This window comes from Oncorhynchus keta, chromosome 18, assembly GCF_023373465.1.
Source record: "Oncorhynchus keta strain PuntledgeMale-10-30-2019 chromosome 18, Oket_V2, whole genome shotgun sequence".
NCBI lineage: Eukaryota > Metazoa > Chordata > Actinopteri > Salmoniformes > Salmonidae > Oncorhynchus > Oncorhynchus keta.
The window spans coordinates 12,297,045-12,314,267 of record NC_068438.1 but is presented as its reverse complement, the minus strand read 5'-3'; the positions used below and the strand labels follow the sequence as shown (position 1 = coordinate 12,314,267).

At 47.9% G+C, this 17,223-nt stretch overlaps 1 protein-coding gene across 2 annotated transcripts; it reads right to left on the bottom strand.

Annotated features, from left to right (window-relative positions):
• Positions 1–1,650: 1,650 nt before the first annotated feature.
• LOC118397272 (TRPM8 channel-associated factor homolog) lies at positions 1,651–17,173 on the bottom strand. 2 transcript variants are annotated; one of them, XM_035791875.2, is made up of 9 exons: positions 17,020–17,173; positions 7,366–7,479; positions 6,506–7,158; positions 5,236–6,227; positions 4,870–4,964; positions 4,523–4,736; positions 3,324–3,560; positions 2,478–2,815; positions 1,651–2,276 (listed from the first exon to the last, which is right to left on the bottom strand). In XM_035791875.2, exons 3-9 carry the CDS (start codon positions 7,132–7,134, stop codon positions 2,034–2,036), a joined length of 2,748 nt encoding a protein of 915 aa, XP_035647768.1. In that variant the 5' UTR covers positions 7,135–7,158; positions 7,366–7,479; positions 17,020–17,173; the 3' UTR covers positions 1,651–2,033. The 2 variants fall into 2 exon arrangements, with proteins under 2 accessions (XP_035647768.1, XP_035647769.1); XM_035791876.2 differs by lacking the exon at positions 7,366–7,479.
• Positions 17,174–17,223: the final 50 nt, after the last annotated feature.

The window sequence follows — 17,223 nt, the reverse complement described above, 5'->3', positions numbered from 1 at the left end:
CCTACCGCTTCCAGCCCAGCAACGGAAGAGGCAGGGAGAAACGCTGGTTTGTGGAGCCACAGGTGGGTCATGAGAACAGGGCAGATGTGTCTGTGGCTAGAAACAGACATGGCATAGGACGGTCTCCTCAACAACTCACATCAATAACTCTATGTTGGTGACACAAATTGAAAAAGGCTCTAGATCATCATATTTGTTGTGTCCTGTGTTGTACGATACGGAGGCAGATTGTTGCCTAAATAAATCAATACGGTGCAGTCGTCCTGTCCACTTTGCAGAAAAGCATCCCCAAAGAATGATGTTTCCACCTCCATGCTTCACGGTTGGCATGGTGTTCTTGGGGTTGTACTCATCCTTCATCTTCCTCCAAACACGGCGAGTGGAGTTTAGACCAAAATGCTCTATTTTTGTCTCATCAGACCACATGACCTTCTCCCATTCCTCCTCTGGATCATCCAGATGGTCATTGGCAAACTTCAGACGGGCCTGGACATGCGCTGGCTTGAGCAGCGCTGCAGGATTTTAATCCATGACGGCGTAGTGTGTTACTAATGGTTTTCTTTGAGACTGTGGTCCCAGCTCTCTTAAGGTCATTGATCAGGTCCTGCCGTGTAGTTCTGGGCTGATCCCTCACCTTCCTTGTGATCATTGATGCCCCACGAGGTGAGATCTTGCATGGAGCCCCAGACCGAGGGTGATTGACCGTCATCTTGAACTTCTTCCATTTTCTAAGAATTGCGCCAACAGTTGTTGCCTTCTCACCAAGCTGCTTGCCTATTGTCCTGTAGCCCATCCCAGCCTTGTCCAGGTCTACAATTGTAACCCTGATGTCCTTACACAGCTCTCTGGTCTTGGCCATTGTGGAGAGGTTGGAGTCTGTTTGATTGAGTGTGTGTACAGGTGTCTTTTATACATGTAGGAGTTCAAACAGGTGCAGTTAATACAGGTAATGAGTGGAGAGTGGTTTGCTTTTCTGCAAAGTGGACAGGACGACTGCACCGTATTGAGGGGAGGATGGATGGGCCCATGTATCGCGAGATCTTGGCCAACCACCTCCTTCCCTCAGTCAATCACCACCTTCCGGAGACACCTGAAACCCCACCTCTTTAAGGAATACCTAGGATAGGATAAGTAATCCTTCTCACCCCCCTTAAAAGATTTAGATGCACTATTGTAAAGTGGATGTTCCACTGGATGTCATAAGGTGAATGCACCAATTTGTAAGTCGCTCTGGATAAGAGCGTCTGCTAAATGACTTAAATGTAAATGTAAATGTGAGAACAGGAGGGCTTCTTAAAGAACAACTAACAGGTCTGTGAGAGCCGGAATTCTTACTGGTTGGTAGGTGATCAAATACTTATGTCATGCAATAAAATGCAAATGAATTACTTAAAAATCATACAATGTGATTTTCTGGATTTTTGTTTTAGATTCCGTCTCTCACAGTTGAAGTGCACCTATGATAAAAAATGACAGACCTCTACATGCTTTGTAAGTAGGAAAACCTGCAAAATCGGCAGTGTATCAAATACTTGTTCTCCCCACTGTATGTGCTTTCTAGGAATAAGTGAGAATAATATAACAATACAAATTAAGTAACAAATGGTACACCTCTATAGCTTTGTATACAGTATCAAAAACATATGCGACTTCAGAATAAGGTGCTTTATTGGGCACATAACTACATTTGGAATGAAATAGACCCTGTAAAACATCCGACTTATGATGAATAAGGCACTTGTGCGGACTCTTCTGAAGTGCACTAGAATATACAATTGCATTTATAGCCAACAATAGAGCCAATCTCCTCAGCCAGCCCTTTGTGATGACTTCAAAAACCGTTATGATTATTTATTTCTTTGCACAGTAGACGCAACCATGATTGTTGCAGTAGCATTTCTACACCAGGCCAGCAAAGTCCTAATCAACACTCCTTTACCTTAACCCGTCACCAGACGGTACCTACCCTTCACCAGCAATCCCTGACCTGTGACCTCTGACCCACAATTTAAGGGGGTGACCTCCCCTATAGGTCAGCCATACTGGGCCATAGGGTGGTCGCTCCACACCGGCATGTTAGAGAGCTTTTCCTCTGTAGCGGGCTCAATGGGCCAGCCCCAGGCCTTGAAGAAAGGAGCCAGGTTCCTCTCGACTGCCAGGGAGAAGGTCTCAGCATACAGGTTCATCTTTCCCTGGTTGTCTTTGGGCACGTTCTGCATGGTGTGGTAGGCAGCAAATACCTTCTTGAAGGCGTCCCAGCCAAACTGGTCCTGGAGCTGGTGGGAAGGAGGACAAAATGTTTACACAAACTCAACCCTAGATAAAGTACTTTTTTTTGTAGATGTTTTACTGTTGCATCTATGCTTTCCTGTCTAACTACACATGCCTTTTCACAAGCACTAATTGTAAGGTTTGTACACAACATACTCTGCAGCAGGGCGTACTATACAGTATACGTCACTACAATCTCATGTCACCTGCATGTAGGTCTCCAGTGCCACCCACATGTCCCAGCTGGCCAGATTCCTGCCCCCTTTAGCGTACCCCTCGGCACGGCTCTGTCGGTTGGCCAGCGCCATGTTGGGGTGGGCCTGATCCCGATTCACCCCCAACACCTCCTCGTGCACGTACACTGACCACAGGTTACACGTGCACTCAGTGGTGTGCGAGGGGAACTCCCAGACTCCTCTCTGCTGGTTGTGACCCAGCTCGTGGATGGCTCCCCACAGGCCCGAGCTGCGGGCTGCCACAGGGTTCACCAGGTTTGGGGCGGAGGAGGATTGTATCATGATAGGGTAGCCTGCATGCATGAAGCCTGTAGGGGGGGAAGGGAGAGAAGAAGGAGATGGTCTAATTAATGTCTGGATACTAACAGGGCAGAGGTTGTGCAGCCCACTGCTATACACTCTTTAAAATAAGGGTTCCAAACGGGTTCTGTGTCTGTCCCCATGGGAGAATACTTTTTGGTTCCACGTAGCTCTGTGGAAAGGGTTCTACATGGAAGCAAAACGGGTTCTACCTGGAACCAAAAGGGGTTCTCCTATGGGGACAGCCAAATAAACCTTTTTTTCTCCTAAGAGTGTAGGTTACTTGCGTCCAACACATGTTCTACAGCACAACAACTTACTCACTTAGAAACTGTATCGGTACTGTCCTACCTGACTCAAAATACATATACATTTTTGGGGGGGATATGTCTTTTCAGATAATCTCTCTTTTTCCTGTTCATATCCAGCAATGACACAATCCCTGGTTCCCTACCATAGTCAATTCCAGTCAAGACTGTTTGTCCATGCTAAGAAATAAGAGGGACAGACGCTGACCATGGGAAATCTGGACGTCGGCCACGAAGCGCTCCTTGCGTGGGAACTTGGCGGGGACGGCAGCCAGGTCAGCTATTCCCCTCATGATGTCATCCCAGAGCGCTGCCACCAGGTCAGGCCGATCCAGACCTCGGACCACGTCAGAGTGGACGGTCAGGATGATGTTCTCAAACTCCATCTCTGCCCAGGGGGAAGGGGCGGTCCGCAGAACTGCCCAGTCTGCAGGCGTGGTCACCCCTAGAGACAGGAGAGAGGCAAGGGTTGGAGGAAAATGCAGGATCATTTGACAGAATTGATCATTTTAATTAGGTGTTATGACCGGGCTGTGTGTGTCTTCATGATCAGTCAATCAATCTCATCTCAGCTTGGTATGCCAATTAGAGGTAACAGATAAGCCTAGCATAGGTGAACAACATACATTAAATGGCCTTCATGATGACTATTACCAGACACATCTTTGGGACAGTGTGATTTCCTACCACAATGATGAGTAGCACATTGCAAATCCATTCTCATAACAGAAGGGATTCAGCTTCAGTTTTAGTAACACAGCTGCAATGACACAGTCTATCTGAGAGCATAGCTGTTCTCAGCTTAGTTCATCTCTGTATTCTACAGATGTTTCATAGAGAACAAAGGCTGTGTCATTTCCCCTTTTAATCTGTGGCAGCCTTCATCATTGTATATTCTAAATGGCAACAGCGAGCAGGAAGCAACTCAATTATGTATTAGGAATACATGAATAGCAGATCAGAATACATGAATACAACTCCGAGAAATGAATAAAGATTTGATTCATTTACAAGAAATTGGGTACAAAAAGAGGTTAAAAGATATGAAATATTCTGCCTGGATGAAGTGAAAAGGTTCCCAGACAGATATATTGTAAATGAGTAAATGAGGGGGCTGGATGGAGTAATGTACTTTGTTCTCTTTATGATGTATGTATCTTTTATTCACCTGGTATTTATCCAGGTTAGTCTCATTGAAATACCCTCTCTGTGAAACTTTCTATGAGGCACACACATGTAATAAATGGCACACTTATAGTGCATTATAACACTTGCTATAAGTGATCATAACAACTCATGGGTTATAACAACTCATAGTTGTAACACCCTTATAATACATCACTTGGATGCATTATAAGACCAAAGTGTAAAATGCATCATAGACTCCCACCTCTCCCACCCACTTACCAGTCTTGTAGTAGGGGGCCGGCACAGCCCCCTGAATAATGACCTCCACCCCCTCCACCTGGGTCTTAGGAGGGGCGATGAGATAGAGGAGACCACCCCACAAGTTCCACACCTGCATCATCTCTGAGTCTATGGGGAAGCGCTCATGAACCACTGGTGCCCGCTTCAGCTCGTTCGAATTCCCAATGTTGTCAGTCTGACAGCCTATCTGGACCTGATGGTAACAGGGGCATCAGTCAATCAATCAATCAATCAAGTTCTTGAGGGCTTGATCGCAAAACAAATAAAACATTATTTGATTCAATAGAATGATAAGATAAGACAAAACAAAAAGCAGTATTGGATACCTTCCAGCCCTGGTTGACGATTTGTGGTGGCATGGCCATGTACGTCCTCATCCCAGGGGAAAGGAACAGACCAGTGCTGAGCCACTCCTCTCCGCCTAAGACAATGTTCCGTAGTGGTTATATTCCAACACAACAGAATATAATAGTGAGAGTAAGGTTAGAAACACGTATTACCACACTAACCAATGAACTTGCATATAAGCAGAGTAGCTATTGTGAAAAGTATTTTTTCGCACCCGTTTTAGCTAAGCCATTACTCCTGGTGTGTTTCCTATTGGTTCCCAAGACTAAACCATCTCCATTAGACCCATGATCCTCCATTTTAGAGCTCATGTCCCATAAGAGAGAGAATTAGAGACAACTAACCTGCTGTATTACAGTTGATCCTAACCCTGGCATTGGACAAGGCAGGCATCATGGGCTGGTCCTTGATCAGGTAAGGCAGTAGGGCGTCTGGGTCCTGGCACACCTTGTACACCTCCGTGCCTACACTGAGCAGCAGGTGGTCCTTGGCGCTTATCACCGGACAGCTGTGGCACACCTGGGGGATGCCCGCCTCCTTCAGCACATCAGTGAGCATGGCCACCACCGAGGTGTACGAGGCACAATCGTGCGCCCGCATGTGCAGGTAATTGGCACAGTCGCTGCCGAGCTTCTTCAGACCGGCCTCCTCATGCTCCGTCAGCGCCTCGCCCTGGGTCACGTGACCGGCAAAGCGGCGCAGCAGGTGGCGGAAGTGGAAGCCCTCAGAGCAGGTCTGACCCGGGACTGGGGCCTTGTAGCAGCCTGCATCCAGAGTGTTCCCCAACAGGCTGAGGCCCATCTTGTTGAGGATGCGGTTGCCTGCGTACCCTGTCATGGCTTTGTGGCCCGGGTTGGCCTGGGCCCAGTACCAGGCGTGGCCCCCGATCAGTAGGCCCCCGCCCTCGGCCACAAAGTCCTGGATTTCGTCGGCCTGGGCGTCGCTGTAGGAGGTGCAGACATAGACGCTGAGCTCCTTCCTGAAGCCGCTCTTCTCACAGCGCAGGCCAGACTTGCTCAGCAGGGTGTGGGCGGCGCCGAGCTGGGGCAGGACGCCTACCAAGCCGTTACGACCCTGATCTAACCAGCGCATGGCATTGAGCATGAAGGGGGACATCTGCTCTCGTGCCAAGTATCCCTCGTGGGTGACCACGATGACTCGGCCCTGGCCGTAGTATGCCCCGGCCAGAAAGGCCCTGCCGTCCTGTGTGGTGCCAATGGGGAATGCCAGAGGGCCGTGTACCAGCACCTCTGAGCAAATAGCCCCGCCCTGGATATCAAACTCAGTCACGCCCTCCAGCAGGAACTCCAGGTCATCCTTGAAGTCCTTGCTCATCCTAGGGAAAGAAGAGAGTGAAAGTGTAGGTATGATTTGACAACTTAAGACACATAAAAATAGCTCAAATAAACAATTGATTAAACATTTATTTAACCAGGTGTTTTCTGGAGTTAAATAAACTCAGCTTTCTTGTTTTGTTTTTTACACCTGGTTATAGGAGGTGGTGATTTGAGGCAGAAAATACCACCATGTATACATTTCCGTTTTACTACATTATCTCTATATTAATATGCCACAGCCTTTTTCTCTTCTCTCTATGAAGTGCCAAATACTTACGCCACAGCCAGCCAGCTGGAAGGGATCTGTGGAGGCACAGGGAGAGTACCCAGCTCCCCAGGGTGCTCCGAGAAGTAGATGCCAGCCACGCTGGACACCTTGTTCCCAGGGAAACCCAGCAGGGTGTTCTGTTTGGGTCCCTCTGCCCAGCTACACGCCTGGCCAGCCATCAGTAGCCCACCTCCCGCCTTCAGGAACTCTACCAGCTCCTTCACCTCTGGACCCACGCAGTACGCATCTGTCACATACACTCCCAGGCCCTCGCAGAAGCCCCCCACCTTGGGTTGGAGGCTGGAGTAGCTCAGATTGTCGGCCACGGCCTTACAGCTCTGGTGGACGCCCACAGTCGTGCTGTCACAGGACGAGCCTGTCAGCCAGGTCAGCGCATTCTCCACCAGGGCAGGAAAGGCAGTGAGGTAACCCTCGTGACCCAGCACCACCACCCGGCCTCGGCCGTAGAATGAGGCAGCCATCAGGACCTGGCCACAGGCGTTCATGGCCAGTGGGAAGGCTTGGTCGCCGATCAGTACTAAGTCACTGGGTATGTTTGGCCCGTTGAGGTCCAGCTCCTTGACCCCCCTCATCAGGGCAGTGTAGGCCTCCTCACGGAACATGCTGCTTTGGGTCATGGCTTAGTCTGTGGGCTGACGATCCTATTGGTGGTGGAGAAAAAAAGGATTTTAAATGACAGATATGTTTAAAACAGTATAAGTACTGGAGGTTGACAGTCCAGTCCATGTACAACTCTTCAAACTGTTGCTAGGAAATATAACAAGTTTCTGAATTTTACTCTGCGGTAATCTCTACAACAAAAGCATCATAAATAGTTCAGAACAAACAACGGCATCTGTAAAACCTACCTAGAAACAAAGGTAAACCAACAGCTGAAGATCAGTGTCAAGCCAAAAATGGAGTTCAGAGCAAGCAGAGCAGCAAGCTGTGTTACATTCTACTGAGCATACCTGGGGCACAGTCTGAATGAAGGGAAGAAAGAGATCATCACATCAGCAAAACAAGTTAAAGGAGCAGGGAGGGACATGTGTGTGGCCAATGACTGGCCACAGTGACCTGAACAGACAGGGCAGGGCAGGGGAAAGGCAGGCATCTGTCAACAGTGAGTCTGTATGAATACAGTGTGCTCACATGGGTGGAGTCAGCCAATTACCAAAAGGGTTGCCTAATACATCAGACTGAAACTAAGTCGCCCTAAAAAAGAAGCCAGAATGATGAATACAATGATATTTAAACTGACTTCACCAGTTGTCCGTGGTGTTGGTCCTTTTGATGATGATAGTGAAGATAAGATGTCCACAGGAAAGTATTATTAACCAGACTTTTTGGGGCACAGGTTTGGCTCTGTTGGCTTGTATTTCCAGTATGTATTTTTAATCTCTGATGCATTGCCCTGCCCTGCCCTTTCTCCCTCACTAACTTTAAGCATCAGCTATCAGCGCAGCTCACAGATCACTGCACCTGTACATAGCCCATCTGTAAATAGCCCAGCCAACTATCTCATCCCCATATTGTTATTTATTTATTTTTGCTCCTTTGCACCCAAGTATTTCTACTTGCACATTCATCCTCTGCACATCTATCACTCCAGTGTTTATTTTCTAAATTGTAAATACTTCGCCACTACGGCCTATTTATTGCCTTACCTCCCTAATCTTACCTCATTTGCTCACACTGTACATATATTTTTTTCCTATTGTGTTATTGACTGTACGTTTGTTTATTCCGTGTGTAACTCTGTGTTGTTATTTGTGTCACACTGCTTTACTTTATCTTGGCCAGGTCGCAGTTGTAAATGAGAACTTGTTCTCAACTGGCCTACCTGGTTAAATTAAGGTGAAATAAAAAATTGCACTTGATGTACATTATGTAAACAATAGCCAAATGCACGCAAACATTGTACCGAAGCAAGTTTTCTTGCAATCAGCTGGAAGTGATTGCATCTTACTGCAAACTAAAAGTTGGCAACGTTCAGTCTGTGGTTCGGTTAGGCTAGGCCATTGTTTGAAAATTGTGCAAGTGTTTACATCGTGTCACGCCCTGACCTTAGAAAGTCTCTATTTTGGTTTGGTCAGGGTGTGATTTGGGTGGGCATTCTATGTTCATTTTTCTATGTTTTGTATTTCTTTGTTTTGGCCGGGTATGGTTCTCAATCAGGGACAGCTGTCTATCATTGTCTCTGATTGGGAACCATACTTAGGCAGCCCTATTTTCCCACCTGTGATTGTGGGTAGTTGACTTTGTTTAGGGCACATAGCCTTTAGCTTCATGGTTTGTTTTTGAAGTGTTTATTGTTTTGTTCGGTGTCATTTTCCATATAAATAAAGAAAATGTACGATCAACACGCTGCACCTTGGTCCTCTTCTTTTTTCTTAATTTTTTTTTTGACCCCCCAATTTCGTGGTATCCAATTGTTAGTACTTACTATCTTGTCTCATCGCTACAACTCCTGTACGGGCTCGGGAGAGACAAAGGTCGAAAGCCATGCATCCTCCGAAACACAACCCAACCAAGCCGAACTGCTTCTTAACATAGCCCGCATCAAACCCGGAAGCCAGCCGCACCAATGTGTCGGAGGAAACACTGTGCACCTGGCGACCTAGTTAGCGTGCACTGCGCCCGTCCCGCCACAGGAGTTGCTGGAGGTCCGTCCTCTTCTTTTAACGGCCGTGACAATACTTCCCACCACAAACGGACCAAGCAGCATGGTAAGGAGGCATGGACGTGGGAGGACATTTTGAATGGCAAGGGATCCTGGACATGGGAGGAGATCCTGGCCGGGAAGGATCGCCTGCCCTGGAAGCAGGTAGAAGCAGAGAGGAAGGAGAAGGCAGCAGCTAAAGCATAGCGGCAGCGTAATGAGCAAACACGGCTAGCAAGGAAGCCCAAGAGGCAGCCCCCAAAAAATGTTTGGGAGGGGGCGCACGGGGAGTGTGGCAGAGTCAGGTTGGAGACCTGAGCCAACTCTCTCACCATAGCAGACAAAGAGCTGGTCTGTTCTCACTGACCATGTCCGCTCCACATAGGCAGCCAGTGCCTGCACAGGCCACAGTATGCCGGAGGGAGGCCCAGACTCCCCTGCCACTGCCGGGGGATCGTAAGCAAAACCTCTTCAAGCTCACCCAAACACTTCATGGAAGTAATCGCTACCAAGAAAACATCCTTCATAGAGAAGTGTTTCAGGGAGGCAGACTCCAACGGTTCGAAAAGCGGCTTTGTAAAAGCTGCCAAGACCACATCCAGATCCCGGCTAACCATTGAGCGGCTCCTAGTTGAACGCAGGCGACAAACCATCTTCATAATCCTGGAGACCAAGGGATGGTGCCCCATTGGCCTGTCAATCCACCCCACATGGCAGGCAGATATAGCGGCTAAATGCCTTATCACTGTTGAGGCTGCCAAGCCCACATCCAAGCGAGATTGCAGGTATTGGAGGACATACTGCACTCCGCATGACTCGGGCACAACCTCAATAGCAGAACAGCTTCCAGCGCAACTGGTATACCACGGTTGTAGCCGGTGCCCTTGCGCCCTTTCGCTCTGCCTGGTGTTCATTACGCCCTTCTATAGTCCTAACATGAACCATTGGTGCCATTCAGTGGCCAAGCCCACAGATTGAGGCGGTGCGGTCTCGGATGCCACAGACTTCCCTGGGCAGGTCAGGTCTCAGGGGCAGTTGCCCAGGTGTCCCATTCAACAGGGACAGGAGAAGGCTGAACCAGGGTCGTCTGGGCCAATATGGGGCCACCAGCACCAGACAATGCTCCGCCATCGTGGTCCTGACCAGCACAGCCTGGATCAGGGGAAAAAGAGGGGGGAATGTGTAAAGCTGGCCAATCCTGAGCCAGAGCATCCAAGCCCAGAGGCCCTGGTAGATTCGACATGGAGTACCACAGGGAGCAGTGTACATTGCCCAGGGAGGCAAACAGGTCCACATGCACCCTCCCAAACTTCTCCCACAGGTGCTGCACAGCCTGGGGATGTAGGCTACAGTCCAAGGTGGTGGGCCCTCCCTCAGGAGCATTTTTGCTGCCACATTCAAGATGCCAGGTACGTGTGCTGCACGTAGAGACGCTAGACGTCCCTGAGCCCAGAGAAGGAGCTCCCGTGCCATAAGATGGAAGTGATGGGACCACTGTGGTGTTGTCCATTCTCACCAGGACATGTCTTCCCTTCAGATGTGTAAGGAAAGACGACAGAGCCAGCGGTACAGCTCAGAGCTCTAGTGTATTGATGTGCCTTCCGCTCCGAGGTGATAGCCAACAGATGCTCGCCGACCTGCCCTTAGTCACACCCCCCCAGTCGATTGGGGAGGCGTCTGTGCTGACCAGCTCCCTGCGGCACATCCTCAGAATTTCCACCCCACCTGAAAGAAAGGAGCGACAGCTCCACCTCAACAATGGCCTGAGGCACTGTGCAGTCACCCGCTACTGGCGGTGACGGTGGCACTTCGGGTGCAGCCGGTGGGAGCTGAATCACCGCTGAAGAGGCCGGAGATGGAGCAGGCCCAGGGGAATCAGCAACGGGGCCACCGTCAGCAAGCCCAACAGGCGTTGGCAGGTCAGGGCGGATACCACCACCCCTACCGAAAGTGGTTGAGGCAGGATAAGATTGCCTGAACCCTACTGGTGGGCAGGCATGCTCCCATGAGGTCTGAGTCCAGTTCGTCCACCCTCTGGGTGGTCATCAGACGATTCTTCTTGTCATTTACAGTAATGCCCAGCCTGCCGATGTGGGTCAAGAAGCATGTCTCTGTCTGAAAGAACCTGGGTCCTGGTCGGGGTACAAATCAGTCAATTGCCCAGGTAATTGAGGATCAACAATCCTGGGGACGTGAGAGGTGCCAGGGCACCGTCCATGCACTTTGTGAAAGTGCGGGGTGCCAAGGAGAGGCAGAAGGGAAGAGCCATGAATTTGTAAGCCGTCCCTTCGAATGCAAATTGAAGGTACCGCAAATTAGCTGGGTGAACAGGAACATGGAAGTACGCATCCCTCAGGTCCAGCGTCACAAACCACTGGTCCCTGGACACGGCCTGCAACACTCGGACTGGGGACAGCATGTGGAACCTCAGTACCTTCAAGTACCCATTGAGGTTGCGGAGGTCCAGAATCGGTCAAAACCCTCCGTCTCTTTTTGGGACCACAAATAAGTGGAGTAGAATCCACCTAGCCGTTCTCATGTCTCGATCCTGTGGATGGCACCCTTGTCCAGGAGTGAGGAGATCTCCAGTCGCAGGGTTTTCGTCATTGGGTCGGCCACAGTGGTGACACGAAGGTCCCTGAAGGATGGTGGCCGGCACCGAAATTGGAGTCAGTACCCCTCGAGCATTGTGGATACCCCGCTTTGCCCTTTGAGACCGGGAGAAGCGGCTGAGGCCGGGGAAGGGTGTGTTATGGGTAATGCCGGGGCCCGCCTCTCCTCTGGCACCCTGAGCGTCTGGGTCCCCCAGGCACATCCCTCTGGCGGTGACAGTTGACACCATCACACCTGTCACAACTTAGCCATAAGCTTAGCCAAGCCAACAAGGCCACGGAGCAGGGGTCCGATGCCCTGGGAGAGCTTATGTCGTGACCCGCTTGGAGGAATAGGAACCTGGTGAGGGATAAATTATCCAGTACCTCTGCAAAAAAACAGGGAAGACCCGTGTGGGAAAAACAAGCTGTTGCTTCATTGCACGCTGTACCCCTCCCCGCTGTTGTCCCTTAGCACAAGGCGATGGGGCAGGAGAGGGACCCCACCATCGTTCGGGTGCAGGTGGATGGCATGACCCAGGGCCTGACGAGGTGGCATGAACTGTCTCAGGGTCTCCCGGTCCTTACGAACCTTATCGGTCTGCTCCAGAATGCCACTAACCCCTCAGCTAACGTCAGCCCTGGGGTGATGGGTTGAGTAGTAAATGTGCTCTGGAGAGCAGCTGGCAGATGGGATTGGGCCAGCCAGAGATGTCAGGAGGTAACCGGCTGCACCATGGCCCGTGCGTTCAGTGCGAGCCATATCCCTCTAGAGCAGGGAAAGCAGGCAAGACACCTCCATGGCTTCCCGGAGAAGCTCCTCTGTGCCTACCTGCAGCTGAGGCAACAGGGTCGGCTAGGCTGGGCCCTGTAGAGGGACTAACAGCTCGCTGCGCACCACTCCTGAGGGAGGGAGCTCGTCCCCAACCTAGCCGACCCACTCGCGCATGGCCTCCAATCGCACCAGGCGCAAGCGTTCTGTGAACACCACACAAACGGGCATCCAGTAGGGTGTTCCACCTTTCTCTCCGTGTGGCTCAAACCCAGGCAGTGCATACACGAGATATGCAGATCCCCAGGGGGGATGCCACCATCACACCTGTCACAAACAGAAGCCATGAGCTCAGCCAAGCCAACAAGGCCATGGAGCAGGGGTCCGACGCCCTGGGAGATCTTATGTGGTGACCCGCGTGGAGGAATAGGAAAGGCACATATACAGTTGAAGTCGGAAGTTTACATACACCTTAGCCAAATACATTTAAACCCAGTGTTTCACATTTCCTGACATTTATTCCTAGTAAATATTCCCTGGCTTAGGTCAGTTAGGATCACCACTTTATTTTAAGAATGTGAAATGGCAGACCAATAGTAGAGAGAATTATTTATTTCAGCGTTTATTTCTTTCATCACATTCCCAGTGGCTCAGAAGGTTACATACACTCAATTAGTATCATTGCCTTTAAATTGTTTAACTTGGATCAAACGTTTCGGGTAGCCTTCCACAAGCTTCCGACAATAAGTTGGGTGAATTTTGGCCTATTTCTCAGAGCTGGTGTAACTGAGTCAGGTTTGTAGGCCTCCTTGCTCGCACACACTTTTTCAATTCTGCCCACAAATTATCTGATGGATTGAGGTCAGGGCTTTGTGATGGCCACTCCAATATAGAGGTCGACCGATTAATCGGAGAGGCAGATTAATTAGGGCCGATTTCAAGTTTTCATAACAATCGGAAATCGGTATTTTTGGGCTACGATTTTTTTATTAATTAATTTTTTTATATATATATATTTTATACCTTTATTTAACTAGGCAAGTCAGTTAAGAACACATTCTTATTTTCAATGACGGCCTAGGAACGGTGGGTTAACTGCCTCGTTCAAGGGGCAGAACCACAGATTTTCACCTTGTCAGCTCCGGGATTCAATCTTGCAAAGGTTAATGAAATACAAATGGTATAGAGGGAAATAGTCCTATAATTCTTATAATAACTACAACCTAAAACTTCTTACCTGGGAATATTGAAGACTCATGTTAAAAGGAACCACCAGCTTTCATATGTTCTCATGTTCTGAGCAAGGAACTGAAACGTTTGCTTTCTTACATAGCACATATTGCACTTTTACTTTCTTCTCCAACACTTTGTTGTTGCATTATTTAAACCAAATTGAACAAGTTTCATTATTTACTTGAGGCTAAATTGATTTTATTGATGTATTATATTAAGTTAAAATAAGTGTTCATTCAGTATTGTTGTAATTGTCATTATTACAAAAAAAACACCAAAAAAATCTGGCAATTAATCGGTATAGGCTTTTATGGTCCGCCAATAATCGGTATCGGCGTTGAAAAATCATAATCGGCCGACCTCTACTCCAATACCTTGACTTTGTTGTCCTTAAGCCATTTTGCCACAACTTTGGAAGTATGCTTGGGGTCATTATCCATTTGGAAGACCCTTTTGCAACCAAGCTTTAATTTCCTGACTGATGTCTTGAGATGTTGCTTCAATATATCCACACACATTTTCCCTCTTCATGAAGCCATCTATTTTGTGAAGTGCACCAGTCCCTCCTGCAGAAAAGCACCCCCACAACATGATGCTGCCACCCCCGTGCTTCACGGTTGGCATGGTGTTCTTCGGCTTGCTTGCCTCCCACTTTTTCCTCCAAACATAACAATGTCCATTATGGCCAACAGTTCTATTTTTGTTTCATCAGACCAGAGGACATTTCTCCAAAAAGTACGAAAAAAGTGTTATGGACAGACAAATCCAAGTTTGAGGTGTTCGGATCACAAAGAAGAACATTTGTGAGACGCAGAACAAATGAAAAGATGCTGGAGGACTGCTTGATGCCATCTGTTAAGCATGGTGGAGGCAATGTGATGGTCTGGGGGTGCTTTGGTGATGGTAAAGTGGGAGATTTTTACAGGGTAAAAGGGATCTTGAAGGAGGAAGGCAATCACTCCATTTTGGAACACCATGCAGTACCCTGTGGACGGTATTTCATTGGAGCCAATTTCCTCCTACAACAGGACAATGACCCAAAGCACAGCTCCAAACTATGCAATAACTACTTACGGAAGAAGCAGTCCGCTGGTATTCTGTCTATAATGGAGTGGCCAGCACAGTCACCAGATCTCAACCCTATTGAGCTGTTGTGGGAGCAGCTTGACCGTATGGTATGTAAGAAGTGCCCATCAAGCCCATCAAGCCAATCCAAAAACTTGTGGGAGGTGATTCAGTAAGCATGGGGTGAAATCTCTTCAGATTACCCCAACAAATTTACAACTAGAATGCCAAAAGTCTGCAAGGCTGTAATTGCTGCAAATGGACAATTCTTTGGCAAAAGCTAAGTTTGAAGGACAACAATTATTATTTCAATTAAAACTCATTACAGGAAATATGACAATGGTGGTAATGTCAACTCGTATTTGTTTCCCAACTTCTATGAGTGGTGGTGTAGTCTGCTAAAACAATTGGTTCATAGTTCAATGATTGGGAGATCTAATCCCACAAGTATAAGGGCACAAGGTGAGACCCAGATGCAGACACAGGAGGCAGACAGTTAGTCTTAGTTTTTTATTTATATCCAAAAAGAGTAGGCAAGAGAATGGTCGTGGACAGGCAAAAGGTCAAAACCAAATTCTGAGTCCAAGAGGTACAGAGTGGCAGACAAACTCGATGTCAGGGCAGGCAGAAAGGGCAGGCAGGCGGGTACGGAGTCCAGACAAAACAGGCAAGGGTCAAAACCAGAAAGACTAGGAAAAGAGAACAGAAAACAGGAGCACGGGAAAAACATGCTGGTTGACTTGAAAACGTCCTTCTGTAGCTCAGTTGGTAGAGCATGGCGCTTGTAACGCCAGGGTAGTGGGTTCGATTCCCGGGACCACCCATACGTAGAATGTATGCACACATGACTGTAAGTCGCTTTGGATAAAAGCGTCTGCTAAATGGCATATATTATTATATTATAAGACGAATTGGCACATAGAGACAGGAAACACAGGGATAAATACACTGGGGAAAATAAGTGACACCTGGAGGAGGTAGAGACAATCACAGGAACAAGTGAAACAGATCAGGGCGTGACAACACGGGGCGGAATTTTTATGTTTAAACAAAATCCTTTATTTACTATATTAATGCCGTACCCACACAGTTCTAATTATACCAAGTGAAATCATACCTGTGAGAGGGTCACCCTGGTCGTAGTAGGTTTTTATACAGTACCCAAGACCAATATGTGAGTTCATTTGACCATTGGAAAAAGAGCTGCTGTGTAAATACTGCTATGCAGGTTGGATTGAATTAAGCTCTTAATCTTCATTTTCTATGTGATGATTGTATTTTTCTTCCCAGCACAATCAAACTCGCCACTTTTAGTCCTAAACCCGGGAATTACCTCAGGTTCATTCAGCCATTCTTACAGGAAAAATGAATGGGGAAAGAATAGGGTTTTGGAATAAATGCTGAAAGTAGGGTCTGAGGTTAAGGGTTAGGGCTAGCTAGCTAATTAGCACAGATGGCAGCCTATGTCTTCTGTAAACAAGCGATGTAACATGGTGATAGGTCCTTGTGGGAACACTAACCACAATAAGACTACTCACATGGGTGGAGTCAGTCTCAGAAGTGCTATTAGAATATCTGCCTGTCGAAAAACCGGTTTGTCAAAACAGACATCTGACTAGCTGAGGTTTACCCAATTCAAAGACGCTAACTGCTTTAGCACATATTGACATAGTATCTTCTAATCGGGACTGCTTTAGCACATATTGACATAGTATCTTCTGTTGAACAAAGGGTACATTAAACTACTACACTCCTTAATATGGAAAACGAATAGAGGGTATGATGGCAGAGTGATAAGACATGGGAAAAACAAGCCCACTAGGTTCGGAACCCACTAGGTTCGGAACCATATATGAGATGGATGTTTCTAAACTAAAGTGTTTTTGTGACAAACCAATTAAAGTTGGCACGTGCCACCTTTAAAGTGTTCTGCTTATTTATCTGCAATATTCCATACTTTCTCTTGTGTAGTTTTGAACTGAAAATAACGAGGACACTTTTGAATGACCGATGTGGATGTATTCACCACGCAAAGCTTGACTTTGGCCCATGCATGACTACATGCATACATGGCTAGCCAGTAGCTAGCGTTTAATTTATAACGCTACATTAGTTATAATCGCTCTTGACTTCAGTCAAATTTGGCATGGTTAATTCACGTTACAGGCATTTTAAAATGACATGTTACGGACACCCTTACGTTATTTGTTGTTCACTACTGTCTCTTGTCTTTGCGGATGCAGCAGTGCACAGTAGTCAGTGCATCCGGAGTTTGTGTCCCACTAGCCGATGGCCGAGCCGTGATCCTGGGTCGTGGTCCAGAGACTGGAGTTGTTGACAAGAAGTGCTCCCGAAACCAGGGTAAAAGGACTAGCTAGTTAACGTTAGATACCAATAGGTATCA